The sequence below is a fragment of the Pundamilia nyererei genome, unplaced genomic scaffold (genome assembly GCF_000239375.1).
Source record: "Pundamilia nyererei isolate P.nyererei 1_Seehausen unplaced genomic scaffold, PunNye1.0 scaffold00046, whole genome shotgun sequence".
NCBI lineage: Eukaryota > Metazoa > Chordata > Actinopteri > Cichliformes > Cichlidae > Pundamilia > Pundamilia nyererei.
Window position 1 is genome coordinate 955526 of NW_005187447.1, and position 16892 is coordinate 972417.

The following is a 16892-nucleotide window of genomic DNA, read 5'->3' on the forward strand; positions in this document are numbered from 1 at the left end:
TCCAGACATGAACTCAGTAATGAGTAGCTCCACCTTTATTGTTGATCACTTCAATAATCTGTTGCGCCATGCTTGATGTAAGCATTTCCACGGGGTGAGTAGGAACATTTCTCCAAGTGGTGAAGACGGCACAAAAGACATCTACTCTCTGGAACTGTTGTACATTTTTGTAAACTTCCCTTGCCATCCATCCCCAAAGGTTCTCAAGTTGATTTAGATCACCAATCGTTACCACACAGACGAGGGCCCTCAGTCATGAGGGATGCTTTCTGCAACCTCTGGACATAGCCAGCGGCTGTTTGATGCCTCCGCACTTCTTGAAGCTCCATTGTTCCACTGAAGGAAAAAGCACCCCAGACCATTATGTCTGGGACCACTGTGGCGCATAGAAAACATCTCAGGTGGGATTTCCTTGTCATGTCAGTAACGTTGGAAACCATCAGGTTCATCAATGTTAAATTCTTTTCTCATCAGAGAATAAAACTTTGCAAAAGAGCACCAAACATGGGACATTGAAAGCTGGAAGAAAGTCCAAACCATCAGTTCTGTGGTGTTCAAAGGGACGAGGGCTTTGAAGAGTTTTTTTTAAATTTTTTAATTTTAATTGTAATTTTTTTTTGAAGCCCTTCAGTCTCAGATGGCGTCTGATGGTTATGGGGCTACAGTCAGCCTTAATTTGGGTCGAGGATCGTCCAGTGTCTTGACAGACAGCTAATTGGATCCTCCGGCTCAGTGCTGGTGAAATTTTTTTCGGTCCTCCACTTGACTTCTTTGTTCCAAAACACTTAGGATCATTTAAGAAATTCCAAATAACTGTCTTACTTGTAGACACCCTGCTTATTCAGTTCAACAACCCAACCACATTTAGAATGGGAAAGCTTTTTTACCTTTGCCATCAAAACGTCATGACAGTATGACTATCTGACAGGAAATGACAATGAGTCCACATTTTTGCACAGATTTGGCCTTTTAAAGGCATGTGGTCCTAAACTTTTGATCGGCTGTAAAACGGTCTGTTTCAATTTAAGTGTTATTTTCAATAAACTGCAAGCTCAAAAAATGTTTTGTCTCACTCCCATTTCTTCTTGTTGCATGTTGAAGCTCTACTTGGAACCTTGTTAAGATCCAACCATTCAAAATATGATTATTTTTTTTTGCCATTTTTCAAGTGGTGATCTGGACTATATAAATGGATGATTTCTTTATGGACGATTAAGACTGTGGCAATTATTGAAACACCTCATACTGAAACAGCCACACCTCATCGGATGGCTTAAGCATTGACGTGTTTGTCGTTAAGTTTGTGGAGCCATTCTCAAGTGTGCTTTGTGACTGGGGCAGGAAGATTCCCAAGGGTGTTGCTGTAAATTAAGACAACAGCAGAAAAGGGAAGGAAGGAAGAAACGAGGAACAATTCCAGGTGTTGCAGAGCATTTAATCACTCACCTGTGTGACTAATGAGACCACACCACACAAACACACCCATATGTGCTCACATGTACATACACACCCACAGACTGGTGGGACTAATTACCCAAACTCAACTACGGTGAACACCCTGCAACAGCACAACTGGTAAGCCTCATTGAAATGCGTATGCAAATACACAACAGCTTGCCGTTGCTTCTTTAACTCATTACGCACTCGTCTCCTACTCTTCTCTTTACTCTGTCGCCATCCAAAGGAGTCACGGGAGGAGGATTAGTTAAAGGAGAGCAGAGCATTACCTAGTAGGTCAGATAGAAGCAGCTATTCTCCATGCAGGCTGTGGCTGCAGGCAGTGCTACAGGTAACAAACACATCAGTCACATACACAGCACACCTGTTACTGTACAGATGGCAAGCCCTGGGAGAGAGGCAGGCAGAGCAATGAAGAAAGATGAGCAATCAGACACACAGGGAAACACAGAGGAGAAGACAAAGAAGAGGGAGGAATGATATTTTTCATGGGTAGATTGTTAAAGCAGATCGAGGACAGGGAGATTTAGGGGGTGCTGCCGGGTCAGGGGAGCTGTACCTGTTTGTGTACAGCTGCGATAACGGGAATAGGGCTGAGGGAAAGATGGAGGACATAAGAGGAAGGAGCGAGAAAAGGAGGGATTTCCTCACCTGTGCTTTCTGCCTGGAGCAGATAGTACTGTGTAATCTAGTGAGCCTCTCTCTATGCTCTCTGTATATCATTATACATACTCACATCTGCATCTTTTTTATCTCTTTTTCTCGTCCAGCTTCACATAAGAAATAATCCTCATCATTACCCATATCCTTATCAAAGACACCGTAACATTCTGAAAAGCTGCCTCTGCTCTTGAGATCTGAAATGATCATTTTGTCCTCTGTAATCATTGAATAAAAAGGTTTTAGTGTATGTCTGTGAGTATATGAATATGTGTGTGTGTGTGTCTGTAAAATATAAATGTGTGTGGAGATGTGGCTATGCCCCAAGCTACATATCTTAATCTCCTGTCTATTAGTATATTCAGAATTCTCCTTTAGCTGGTGGAGGCATCTGATAGGCTAATTTAAAACCCCCGCTGGCCTTCATCCTGCTCCTGGAAGTGAAGAGGACAACGTGTCTTGGGAGTGAGATGAGAAGGAAGAAAGAAATACTCCAGCCTTTTTCCTCACAGCCTCTCTCATGACTAATCTAGCTGAATTCTGAGTGAGGTAGTCGAGGTGGTTTGGAAAATACACATTTTCAATCAAAATTGACCTAAAAAATATACTGTTATGATGCTATGGAGGGGATTTCCATGCACAATAGATGCATGTATTTATTTAAATACTGTAAAACCAAATTTTTAGTATTATGATGCTTATATAACTTTAAATATTTAAACATTTGTGATGATTTGAGAGACCTTTTTAAGAATGTAGTAGAATTAAACAAAAAAAAAAGCCTTTTAACTGATCAAATAATCACATTTGTATTCCAGCAAGTCAAAGAAATCCTTGAGTGGTTATCTTTTTGTTCTTTCAAATGCACTACTCCAACATTAATTTCTTGTTCAGTAGCTCTGCCGTTGTAAGACTTAAATGTGACATTTTGAGACATTTATGAATGTAGGTGTTCTTTCCTGTTTAACCACATAAATTCAGTGAGACATTAAAAAAGTCCAATCTAGCACTGGTAGTATTTTCAGGGTGCAAAAATCCAAAAAATAAGAATATTTCTTCTTCACGTTTCCATTCAAATTTTATTCTCTCTTAATAGAAGCAAATGCTACAATTAATTTTATGTGTCTTATTCCTGAAGTAGAATCTACTGGCTGTGATATTAATCCACACAGATGCAATGGAGCTCATGCAGGGCACACAGTCAGCCTCAGCTTTTCTGTGAGTTTGGCAGCGGGCAGTGTTGTGTATACACTGTGTGTGTTTGTGTTTTAGTGTGTGTTTCAGAGAGAAAGAGAGCAAGGAGGAGGAAAGGGAGAATCAGATTGCCTATTCCAGTCACACAGATTATCTTCCACTTCTCAGCCTGTGACAGCACATTTCCTTCCCTCTTCATGCTGGTTGCCTCTTCTCTACCAGCACTCTCTCTCTCCTCTCCCTCCTCCTCCTCTTCAGCCTTCCCTCTCAAATGCAAATGTAAATTAAAATTCGCTTTATTTGCGTGACAATGATCTTTATGTAACCCAACTGACATTAAAATAATAATATTAGAATTCTTGTTGTTCCTTTACCTTTTGCATCACCATTTTTCCTCTCCTCTTCTTTTCTCCCTGCCCCCCCTTTTGCTTTCCTTCCACCTCTTCCCTCTGTGCTGGTGTATGTATTGGTATCATTAGCAGCATCACCATGATGGATGACACTAAGAGGCTGAGGCCCAGTGGGGTGGAGCTCTGTTTAAGCACACAATCATTACCTGTGCCACATACACATAAGCCATTTTCACACGTGCACTTGCAGACCTGAACTTTTCTAGATGTTTACCAAGACGTGACAGAGAAACGTGTGAGAATGCAAACGCCCGATGCATTTGGATCGGACATCAGTCGTCTCTTAGCCTGTCAGCTATATTGGTATAAAGCCTGTGTGATATCAGATTATGCCCAGTTCTACCAGTATGAGAACAGCTGTGAAATCACTCGGTGGCATGAATGTTAACATCCCTTCCTTCTTTCTTCTGTTTTCGGTCTCATATACACATATACAAACACTCACTCTCAGAAACACACACAGCATTTTCTGAGTTTTAAGAGCTTTGTATCGACTCCGAGCCCCGTGGGGAAGTGAATGCCAATAGCCCCTCCGCTCTGTGAGTGTTCAGACAGCCCAGCAGTCCAATAGACCATGGGGTGCTAAAAGGGGCTATTTCAAGAGCTGGCAGAAAGTTTTCACCTCCAGGAAACTTTCACAGAGATTTTTGCACGTTGTCATAGTTTGTGTACTTGTGTGTGTGTGTTTGGCTGGAAATGGTTGCCCACAAGTTCAAAAGAGTTGGGAATTCAAAGAAGGAAATTATGCAAATCGTGTCCTGACTATGACAATCCTGCTGTGATTCACTTTCAGGCTGATGACATCAGTGGATGCTGTATTCTTTATCTGGGCTTGGTGTGCCATGTGCATGTCTGTCTTTGTGAAAGAAAGATGGATGGATCTCCAGAAAGTACATAACAACTGTAAGATATGAAAGTGTTAAATAGCCAACCTGCTGTGCTAGATTTGGAGCTGTTACTCCCATGTGAAGTGGGTGGGAGCGGATCATGTTGTCAGAGTCCATAAAAAACAACAAGGCCTTATCAAACACGGACGCTCGGTTAAGATTGATTTTGTTTGGCTGTCTGTATTAACTGGAAGGGCAGGCGACTGTGACAGTGTGCGTGGGCGATTAGACACACGGGCAGGAGGCAGGAGCTGTAACTGACTGATGGCCATTAGCGGTACAAGGTAGCACAGGGGAGTGCTAGGTGGGAGATGCGTTTCTACCCCCTTGGGAATTTCTTCCTGGGGTTCAACCTAGGCATTCCCTCAGCGCACTAACTGGCCTCAGAGACCAGAGGTGGAGAATCTGTTCCTGCTGCTCTGCTCTGACAGATTGACTGACATAGACATTCGTAAAATTCTCCAGATGTGTGTCTTGGTACCAATTGCAGGCAGTGAGCTGTTGAGTTAAGGCTCGCCAGCGGCTTGCAGTTGAAGAAGTTTTGGGATGTCACTTTTGAAGGTCTAGCCTGAAGCATTCTTAGCTTCTTTTAGTCTCTACTTTCTCTGCTCTGCAAACATCTAGTTCTTTCCCTTCTCTGTATCCTGTCTTTCCTTTCTGACTCAAAAGCAAGTAGAGAGATTAGGCAGAACTTTGGGATTTTACACCTACAAGAACTAAAACATCCTCGTGAGATGCTACAAAGAGTACAACCACTGGGCATATGAAAATACTGTAATGATCCACATTAATTATGACCATGCCCGATGTGTTTTTGGTTCTTTGCAGTCCATCGCAGTAGCTCCAGCTTCCTGTTGGGTTATTAAAAAACAATCAATACTTGGATACTTACTAGCAGATTAGTTACTCCTTTAAGTTGCATATTGTAGCATCATGGATCAGACCAGTGCCAACCAGGAGCACTGTTCAAAATGTATCAAAATTACTTCTTTACATGTGCTAATTTCTCAAGCATCTAACACTATAATAGCAATCATTTACTTACCGTTTAATCTGTCAGGAGTCTGTGTGTTGTTGATGTGATTGAAAACCTGTAAAGTGGCTATGGATGCATAAATCAAACTTGAAAACCTCTTACTGTACTTCAGTCAACTCGATTGAAATACCTAGAGAGATGAGCAGCATGTAGCAGGGGTAAGCTAGGTTAATGTTAAATCAACCAGCTGGCAGGTGCCTCTGAACAGTATGCAAAATGTCTGCAATTTCCATAGTTTGAACAAGAAAAAAATGACATCAAATCAAATGGCTACACAACTTTATGGCTTCAGTGGAGGATATAAATTAGATCTGACTAGATTTGTTGGCCATATCTAACAATTACAGTCAGAACCATTTTTAATCTATTAATGGTGATGAAGTGCTCAAGTTGTATTCTCCTCATGGCTTCACATCAAATAGTTTTAACTGTTAATATAAAATATGCATACGGTATCTGCAAGATGGGATCGTGCTTTGTTTATCATAGTTAATGTCAGTACAGCTGCTGGAGACAGCTGTTCAGATCCAACAGATGTCCACAAATAATATCGCACAACCTTTGTCAGTCAGTTTTTTTCCAGTATTCCATTGAAATGTATTCATAGACAAAGCGGGGCAATGTCTCTGGTAGTTCATCACATTATTGTGCTGGTAATGGTAAGTGTTGGAAATATGTGAAATTAAGGCAAAGTTGATGTGAACATTTGCAACATAAGCTCTCAGTTTTCTGACAGGATTGTTACAGTTTACACATCAGCAGGTATCCACTGGTCTGACTGACTCTGCGTGGGCATCTGCAAAATAATCCCCCATAGACATCTGCAACTTATATATTCAGCTGTGGCTTCTATTAGCATTATAGATGTTTTCCTTCAAATAGCTCAACTGGAGTGCAGTCAGATAAGTTTTTTCTTCTCATGTCAGAGTAAGAGTCTCCAGCTACTGGCACTTACTGGTACTACAGCAGATTTTTAGTAGCTAATACATTATAACTAATATATTGAATCAATTACAGTACTAAGACCAATTTATTGATTATATCTAAAGAGATAAATATCATTATAATAAAACTTGTATATAAGCAGTGGGAGAGGTTTCATCTTATTTTTTGTGTAATATTTGTAGGAGAAAATGTCCACACACACAATAAAGCAACAGTAATCCCATGTCTGTATTCCCCTTTACATCCATCAGTCTCTCTCTCAATATCTGCCTTTAGAGGCACAGTTTGACAAGCCTGTGGTATGTCCGTGTGTGTGCGTGTGTGTGTGTGCACATGTGTTTGTGCAACAGCACCGTGCGACACCATGATTAAGTGTTTTGAATAATTGATGATTGCATCCCTCATTAAGTCTTACTCTTGTGCTCCAGCAGGCTCTGGCTCTATTTTTATGCACCAGAATCCTCCTCTCTTCTCTTCCACTCCACATATGTAGCAAATCCATCACTCACTTTAGGCTCTGCTGATGGGCGTCCAGAGGGGCTGTAAGGGATCTAAATCATATTGAGTAGACACTTTTACCAGGCCAGCACCAGAATGCAGTGATGATGGTTTTGTAGAAAAAAAGAGTGACCTCTGGCTTTAAAGCTGCTGGGGATATTCTGACTGCAACGGGCCAAACTCTAAATTATGCCAGTATTTAGCCAAGCATGGTTCATTTCTCTACCTCCATTGCAAAACCTCCTATGCACTTCTTTATTGTGCCTTCTGTCATTCCGTGTACACAATTTATTTATTCATTCACCCACCACTGATGCATAAAATTAAATAGGTAAAGACCCCATGAAAATGAATAAAAGTTATATATTTTTTTGTATCTGAGGGGTCAGGGAAATGGTAGTCACAGGGTATGGTGTATGTTTGCACTGTGCTCCGTCATTCGTGAAAATCCATTTCCATATTGCTGACAATTGCCTGTTTCTTTTCACTACAAGCAACCATAAATCACTGAATCATTCCTGTGAGGGATGAAGCTACAATTCCACTTCCACATGTTGCTTAGTGTTGGGAATGGGAAATAACATCTAGCAGGTCTGCCTGTGTGAAGGCCATCTGAAGTCATACGGCTTCAGAGACAAATAGGAGAAAGGCCACAGCACAACCAAATAAAAGGATGCATTACTAAACGATGTCACACCGTAAATCCAACCTTACACATCAGCAAATAGTTTGGGCATGTGTAAATAGAGAAGCTGAGAATGATGTGGGTTGCTGTAGTAGAACAAGGGAGTAGAGATGAAGGAGGCAGTGAGAGGATCAGTCAGTCAGACATGCAGACACAGAGGTGGAATCAGAGTGCAGGTTTGGTGATAAAGGCATATCCACAGTCTGTCGGAAAAGCTGCTGGTTCCTCTTTGCATGAAAAAGACAGTCTTACACACATTGCTTAGCAGGACCAATTTAAAATGTAGCACATTAACAAGTCAGAGGAGACACTCACACTCACATACACAGGGGAGGTGCAAGGAGAACGGGATTCGTTTTCATCTATTTCCCCTTAAAACATGAGAAAGGAGGAAATCCCAAAAGAAAGCACAACCCTTTGATATCTACAGCCCTGTGTCTGTAAATAGGTTAGGTTAAGATGATGTGCGCGTTTGTATCCGTATGTGTATATTTTGTGTTAAATTGTGATCTGCACGTGCAAGTGAGCCTGTCATCTTGTGGGGTATTCTATTTTTGGCAAGAGGTTGTGGGTGGGAAAGTGTGTGTGTGATTGTGTGCATGTGTGTATGTTTACCTTTTCCTGATGAGACCCCCACTGAATGTTCCTTCTAGTCATTCATGCAGGCAGGGAGCCATGTGGAGCACCTAGAGCAGCTCAGAACCCGTGTCTCTTGCAATGTGTTGTTGTGCTGAATGGTGGCCTGGCTGACTGCCTGCTGAACTAGAGGCACACTTGTTCTTATAGGACTCCAGGCTGGTGTTTCAGCCACTAGACAGCTGCAGTAACAATTTTGAGGCCTTCTTTTTTGTCATGTAACCGCTGTTGGAATTGCAATTTTTCTTTTTCTTCCCCCAGCCCCAAAAGGAATTCTCAGAAATTCAGCTAGGCTAACGTGCAGTGTGGGTGGACTGGCTATTTAGATCAATGTCAAAAATGCCCTTTTACCACGGAGCTGCTATATAATACTTTAGCTTCATTATGACGTGGTGAGCGGTGATCACATGCATTTTGACAGTTGCTTCTCAGCGTGTGATAACTGCGTTGACCCATGATGCCATTCTACTGCTAAGATCTAACGTCTTCTACCAGGGATGGATAATGCTAACAAATGCAATATGTGGCTGCACAAGTAGCTAGAGTGAGCTTTAATTTTTAAAAAGCAATTAAAAATCTACATCTTTTGATGATATTGGGGTAATTTTGGATCAAGGCTGTCGCTCAAGAGTATTTCCATCATATTTATGAATTTCTGGTTGGCCTATAAAATGTCAGAAAATATTGAATATCCTCACCATATTTTCAATAGTTCAAAGTATCAAGGTGGTGATGTTGCCAAACCAACAGTCCAAAATATTTTTGGTTTCTATCACATGAGACAAAAAGGGAACATTTTCCTGATGTGAAAATCCATCACTGGATAATGCTTTAAAAAACTAAGTACAAAAACGGCTAATGCTGTTACTGATTAATCAGCTAAAGGTTACAGTCTTGCTTTAGATCAATAAAAATGTCATCATGCTGATAAAACATCCTAGTGCCAAAGTTGTTTAATGATAAGAATTTGATCACTGATGAGTTCACAGATGATTTCACGGTGCAGTATGCCTCTGCAACTATCCCTGCAACCACTTCACTGGCATTACTTCTGCATTGCCAGATGAACTTTTACATGTCCAAAGCATTTAATGATTTATTGATTATTATCTATGAAGTTACCCTGATACAAAATTTATCAGGAAATTGCATTTCTTTTCATCATTGCTTTATATCTGTCTGCACAAATCCCTCATCAAAAAGGAGATTAGATTGTGGAAAGTACACTTCTTTTATTGTTATATGCTGGACAAAGTGCAGTGATATGCAGCATCTTTGCATAGCATTGGACTTTAGTCCAGACCTCATGTTTTTTGCTCTTTTTTTAATCCCACACTCTCACAGTCTTTTTACAGAAGTGCAAACAACCTTTTATATCATACACCAATAGGCACGCCTTCTCTTCTAACCTCTATTAGTTGATCTTTTACCCTTCCTTCTCTTCATTTCCTTCATTTCTGCTCCACTGTTTTGTTCCTCACCTCGTCTTCCTGAGCTTTTTGGACTACCGAAGTTGAGTGGACACTATATATTTTTATCTGCTAAGGCTCATGAACTGGTAGGTTTTATATCCTTAAGTTTTATACTTTTTCTGGACAGAACAGAAATTTATTGACATTTATTTCTCTCCTCGGCTTGATGGTGTGCTCTGTCAGTTGACATTTAAAAGGTGTATGTAGCCGTTTGGGTCTTTAAAACTACATGTGATTTTGTTTGTTTTATATAGTTAAAACGAACACCGTTCATTCACTGTAAAAACATCTGAAACCTAGCAGAATGTAACTTGGTTGACCTTTAGTACCAACATTGTTATTCATCAACGAATACACCTCAGAGGAGAAGCGTGCTGCTGATAAGGACTCGGTGCAATGGTGTCAGGATACAAAGGTAGCACTGATAAAGTGTGAGGGTGCGCGTAGGCTGGACAGAGCACAAGTATTGAGAACAGCGTGTGCGAGTAGTGTAGAGGGGGTCTTTATGATTATTCATTATTGAGATGGCAGGAGAGCCGAATGAGTGGAGCCAGCAATCTAACTCTGAGCCTGATGGACGGAACACAATTACCCTGTAAGAGTGAGAGGTGGGAGAAAGGCGAGGTGGATAGAGAGAGCACGCCCTTTCTCTCTCGCTTCCTTTCTTTTTTTCTTTCCACTAACTTGGCATACTTTCCTGTAGCTGCAGATGATTTCTGGGCATTAAGCTCCTGTTGGCAGCATCCTGTTTATGAAGTCATACACACATACAGTACAGTGAAGCGCGTGCACACACATGCAGATCGTCACATCTCCCGCTAGCGCCTGTTGGCAGCGCCCCATTTACGGACGTCCAATTTACTGCTCATTCCCTTCTCCTCCTTGCCTGCACTATGCCTCTCCTCTGGCGTGGCTTCAGATTGCTGTCTAAATCCAGACACACTAAGCCATGTTCACATCCTGCTCTGCTGCTACATTTAGCTTGCGCGCTGATTCCAGGTCAAACCACCACTACAGCGTTCACGATGGCTTTTGATGGTGCTGCTCTTTCCTTCACTTTATCTGTGCGTGCTTTCAAGGCAGGGAATTTGTACAGCTGAAGCTAGACATGGACTGTGTTTTGAGAAATTAGCTTGTTCTCCTCTCCAGGGACGGTAGCTTAAGATGTAGAACTCTTCGCCGAGTCTCTAGAGAAACAACCATATGTCTGGAGAGCTGTGCTGCAGCAGATTTTTCATTTTCAGTCTCACAATCCTGTTTCTTGCTCATTTTCACCAGTGAAGTAGTGGCTGTTTTGCTTGTAATGCTTGGATGGGTAGAACATCTTTAAATAAGTGAGTTGTTCTCTTACAGGAGTAACTTTGCAGACAGGATGTAAACTGTGAACCCATTTCACAGTTTAAAGTTGGTCTAAATTTGTTTGTGAAATCAAAGTTGCACTACAGAAACTTGTCTACGAGGTCTTATTTGTGTGTGCGCTTGGTTGTAGATTGTGTGTGTGCAGTGAGAATTGCTGGACTGCCTCGTCTCTGGTCCAGTTTGAGGATTAACAGACTGCTTCTTTTTTTTTTTTTAAACACGAGCTCCAGATGCTTCATGAAAGACTTCACAGCTAGAAGGAAGAGAACAAATTCAGAGAACAAAAAAAGGAAGGAGAAGAGACGGACAGGGGACATGTTCAGGGTTGAAGCTGAAGCTGCTCAGACCCCATCCTTTCTTTTCTGATTTTACTTCCTTGGGCTTTTTTCTCTCCCCTTTTACCCCTCGCTCATTGTCTTTCTCACCCACTCTATGTTCCCTCACCCCTCACTTTCTTTCCACTCTGTTCGTTTCTCTTCCCTCTAACCCTTCTCTCTTCATACTCACTCTCTCTCCATCCATTTGGTGGAACAGTGCTGCTGATAATGCCTGTAATTGGAGTGACTCACACTTTTCCAGTGTGTTTGGACCAGATAAAGAATATTGTCAGCATTTTGCCGACATGGCCTCTGCTGGCAGAATTAAATGGACTCTGTTCTGTTCTGTCTGCAGCAAATTAAAAGCCTCTCAATTCATCTGTTCTCGCCCAAGGCTTACAGGGGCCTCCTATTCACACAAAAACACCGTGGAGAGGGGGAGGAATAGAATAAGAGAGATTTCCCTCTTCCCCAAGAAGCACAAGTCTTTTGGTTTTGTTTAAATCGGCACTCGGCCACTGTTAGATGGAGACGGAGAAGGAAAGAGAGGTCAAGACTTATATTCTAAGAAGATTGGAAGAGCAGCTCAGAAGGTAGTCAGATTCATTATGTAGCATGTCAGCTTGCAGCTGCCCGTCTTTGTGCTTTACCATCTCCAAGTAAGAAAAAAAAAGCTATTCTGGATTTGTGTGCACATGTAAATGAGCGTGCTTTCATGCATTCACACAACAGCATTAAAGTGTGAATCTGAGTGTTTTTGGCTGCTAAGTTATGGTAGTCACTGCCAGTCAACACTTAGGAATAAGTAGCAGCAGATGGGCAGGAAAAATACAAAATGCTGGGGCCAAAGGGGCCTGTCAGTCCTAAGAAGGGCAGCTGGAATTAGCATTAAAAAGAAATTAATACAACCTTGGTCTTGTTAGTTTAAGCTTCTGTTCGTGCTCGTAATAATAACACTGGAACCCTCAAGTTAATTGCTAAGATATCAGATAATTGCTGTCAGGATACAGAATGCATAAATATTAAAAAAATTGACCTGTTAGAAAAGATAAAGTGAGCAAATTGTCTGTCATAATTCTCTATCACTGTTTCGACTTCCTGGTTCAGCTCTGAATTACTGTAGGGTGCTGTAGCAATGTTTCAACCCGAGCATATTATTTTCAAGCTAATAAAAACACTTTGGAAGCTTAAGCAGAACTATGAAGAAGTAAAGCAAATGTTGTGAATTATAATTGTTTTATCTTTTGTTGTTCAGCAAGTATGGGTCCACTTATGGTCATTAAATCATTCATAGCTGTAAACAAGGTTAACCGTGTTCCCCTGCTGTTATTTCCTGTTACTTTTGGTTCAGACTCAAAGTGAGAAATAAAATCCCCAGTGAGTCTTTTTCTTTCCTCTCACCAGCAGCATTATGTCATTGTCATGGAAGTAGCGAGAGCAGCGCCAATGCTGCTCTACTGTTCTATCTTTGCGGCATGTGGTATGGCAGGTAGATGTTGCTATCACAGGCACCGGGTCTAACAATTTTTCTTCCTGAAACCTTTAGTTTGTGCAAACAGAGTTTTCCTGTGCAATAAGAGATTGTTGCAACATGTTGGAGGTGAACTCATGCTTGGCTTTACCTGCAAATAAAGCGGTATAGATATTCTGTCGATACTACTTTGCTGGTTCCACCTGCTTGTTGAAAACACTTGTGTTTCTTACCCTGTCTGACATTAGGTTAGTGACTTCCCATGTCATAGCCAAACATTTGGGGAGTATAGGAAGATAAAACCAACACAATAATGATCTAACAGATTACGTCATGTGTAAACGTTTGAATGCATTATTAGTACTTTTAAATCTGACTCCTGGTTACCTGGCTTCAGGAGGAAGAACATTTTCTCAAGAAAATTTCTTGCTGAGGCACATTATTGATAGAAAGCAGAAAGTGTAGTGCAGGTCTCTTTAGTCTGTTACCATTGGCAACATCTTCTCAAAGCAGATCAGAGACGAAGTCATTCTAATGCCTGCTGAGAACTCTTTCTAGGTCTCACCTGCCAAGAGTAAGCGCAACCTCACCGACGCCAACCTCTTTCTCCCTGTCTTTTCTCCTCCAGCTCTCTGTGGGTGTGTGTAGGATGTTGTGTCAGGGCTAAAGCCCATCCCTCTCCCATGAGCCTGTGTGCCCACACACACACCTGGCGCCTCCACGCACACACCCGGCGGCCACGCACGCACAGCCGGCACTGACGCTGTGAACTGGACCCTCGGAGCCCAGCCGATCCCAGCTGAGCCAAGCGGAGCGGAGTCTAAACCAGTTGGAGCCTGAGGATGTCAACAGAGACAGAGCTACAACCAGCGGTCAGGCCCAGCAGCGTAAGACGGGACTCCAAGAGGAAAGGTAAGTGCAGCATCAAAGTCAGGAACAACTTTGAAGATATTACTGTTTACTCATCATTTAACTGATGAGTAACTGAAAGGGTAATGTGGTTAATTCACTGATTACTCTGCAAACAGAGAAAAAATCTTTTTCTCTTGTGACACGAAAGTAGTTTCACATCACAAGAGAAATCCCTCATCATAGCAGCATTTTGACATTAAAGTCAAAAAAGCACAATGAAAGTGACTCAGCATGCACAATACTGGCAGCCAAGTAACCACAGACTGTATATAAAAAATAGACATAGCCCGAGGTTCTGAAAAGTAAGACCGTTGCGGAGGTGCTTTCAGTCTGCTTTCTCTCTAATCATCAGCAGTGGGTGACTTCTCTGGTTATAAAAAGAAGTCAGACAGTGTAGGATGTTTTTTTTCTCTTTTGGGTTTGATTTAATACCTCAGTAGGAATTTACTTAGTGAGTTTCTGATCTTAGCTGGTAGTTTTGAGTTTTATCCAATACACCATAATATGTGTTCTGGTCCCATTTAAAGTAAAATGTGGTAAAGCTGGGTATGGCATAAAGAATGGCTATCTAGTGACTGATTGTTGCTAAAATTCTGTTGTCCTGAGTGTTTGGATCAGATCTGCCACCTGTCTGTTTTCAAATGCTCAACTTGAGATTTAAAAACAGGAATCCACAAAAAACAGTCTATGACCTCAATGTGTCCCAGTATGGTGACTGGTCCATGATTTATGTACAGTTAATAGCTGTAATATGTTGAAGTTTTATTTTTTATTTATTTATTTATTTTTAACAAAAACTAGGCTAGAATTCAGAAGAAGTGTGTGAAAAGTTAAGTACATCCCATCCATTTTTTAAACAAATGTCCCATCACAGGGTTGAGATCTGGACTTTGGCCACTACAGCACATTGATTTTTGGTGTTTTATTTTCATTTTTCTTTTTCTTTTTTAGCCATTTTGCTATAGATTTGCTGGTGTGCTTGTGTTCATTGTCTTGCTGCCAAATTTGAGCCGCCAGACAGATTTCCTCACACTTAACTTTAGAATAATTTGATATAAAGAGAAGTTCATGGTTTACTCTGGGTCATATGGCTGTAAAACAAGCTCAGATCTTTACTTCTCCACCACAGTTGCTTGACAGTAGGCACTTGTGCTGGTACGCTTCAGGTTTAATAAAAAGTGGTGCTGTGGATTATGGCAAGAGATCACTACCTCAGTTCAAAGGACATTGTTCCTGAGTCCATTCAGATGCAGCTTTTCCAATCTTTTAGAGATAAGAGCCTTTTCCTGACAACACTTCACTCATTCAGTCTTTTTCTAATTGTACTCTCATGAACTTTAATATTTGAAATGCTCACTGAGGCATGTTTAGTCTGAGATGTGGCTCTTGGGTTTTTGCAGTTTCTGTGAACATTGCATGTCTGACCTGGGAATGAATTTGCTGGGACGTCCACTCCTGGGAAGACTGGCAGCTGTCTTGAATGTTTTCCAGTTGTGAATTATCTTTCTCACTATAGAATTGTGAACTTCACATTGTTTGGAAATGGCCTTATTACCCTTCACAGATTGATGTGGTGATGCAATTGCTTCACTAAGGTCATTACTGATGTCATTCCTTCTTTGTGTTGTGTTAACATACATCTGAATACTCCAGACCAGCGAACTGCCAAAGCCTCTGTTTTTATGGAGAGGATCACACTTGCTGATTATCAGTTAATGAGGTGCAGTTGGTTAGCAGTACTTTCTGTTTCCACAGGAATCAACAGACAAGAAAAAGTAAAGGGTGTACTTAGTTTTTCCACATGTGGCTTCTGCATTTTGGGTTCATTTCTGTGGCATAAATAATGACATGATGCAATTTTGTTATGTGCTGTTTTTCATCTGAGGTTACATTTAAAAAGAATGTAAGACCTGGGAAGGAACAGATGATTCATTTTATTATGCCCTGATATGTAAAATGTTAGAATTGAAAAAAGGTGACCTTTTAATCTCATATTACTGTATCAGATCATGAAGGCAAAACTACTCTGAATTTAATAAGTCACTACTTTTTAAGGTAGTACCTGCAGCCCTGACTAGAAATGATTGTTATACACACACTCATATACATGCAAACACAGCTTTGTGAGCTACTTTTTTCTCTTTATTAATTGTGTCTTTGTGGATTAGGATACAGAATGCAGGGCTGCTGCCGTTCATAGTTAATTAACAGGTGGTGTAGCACAGTAGGCTTCCACTAAACAGGTGCGGGGATGTTGTGTTTGGTGAGAAGCAAAAATATCCAGGTGTGAAAAGCTCCAGAGGCAGGTAGCTAGCAGGTGTATGAGAGCAAGCCTGGGCGGTCTCAGAGCAGAGGTGATGCCAGGGGCCAGGCTGGCAGCCATCACCCAGCTGCTCGGTGCCACCTGCCCGACTGTAAGAGTGACGCCCAGCATTCTCTGAATAAGCATCTGATTGATGTAGCAAAAACTTTGGACGCCGTTGGGAATGACACTTAATGGATGCACGCAACTGCACAGAAACACACACTCGCTATCACCTGCAGCAGATGCCTCATTGCACATGGTGCGCCTGAGCCCCTGCAAACAAGCATTGGTTCCCCCATACACAGTGTATGAGGGAACACTGAATGCCTCTCATGTCCTATTTAGAAATAGTATTGTTCTGCTGCAATGGAGATCATGTTCATCATTCAGACTGCTCTCCATATTTGGAAGATGCGAACACACACACACTCACACACACACACACACACACACACACAAAAACACACGCACACACACACTGGGACTGGGATTGAAGCCCAGAAGAGCATATGAGAGGGAAGATGAATGGTTTGCCTTCAGCATTGAGACTTAAGGGTTTTCACTTTCTTTCTCTCTCTCCCTCTCTCTCTCGCACGCACACACACACACACACACACACACACACACACACACACACACACACACAC

At 41.5% G+C, this 16892-nt stretch overlaps 1 protein-coding gene across 5 annotated transcripts in view; it reads left to right on the forward strand.

Moving 5' to 3' along the window:
• The window catches only part of dab1a (DAB adaptor protein 1a), a 215419-nt gene that overhangs the window by 153838 nt on the left and 44689 nt on the right, over positions 1–16892 (forward strand). For all 5 annotated transcript variants that reach the window (XM_005732231.1, XM_005732233.1, XM_005732232.1 and 2 more), the window contains one exon: positions 13657–13940. In XM_005732231.1, the coding sequence (XP_005732288.1) occupies positions 13871–13940 (70 nt within the window). In that variant the 5' untranslated portion in view covers positions 13657–13870. The remainder of the gene's footprint in view (positions 1–13656; positions 13941–16892) is intronic.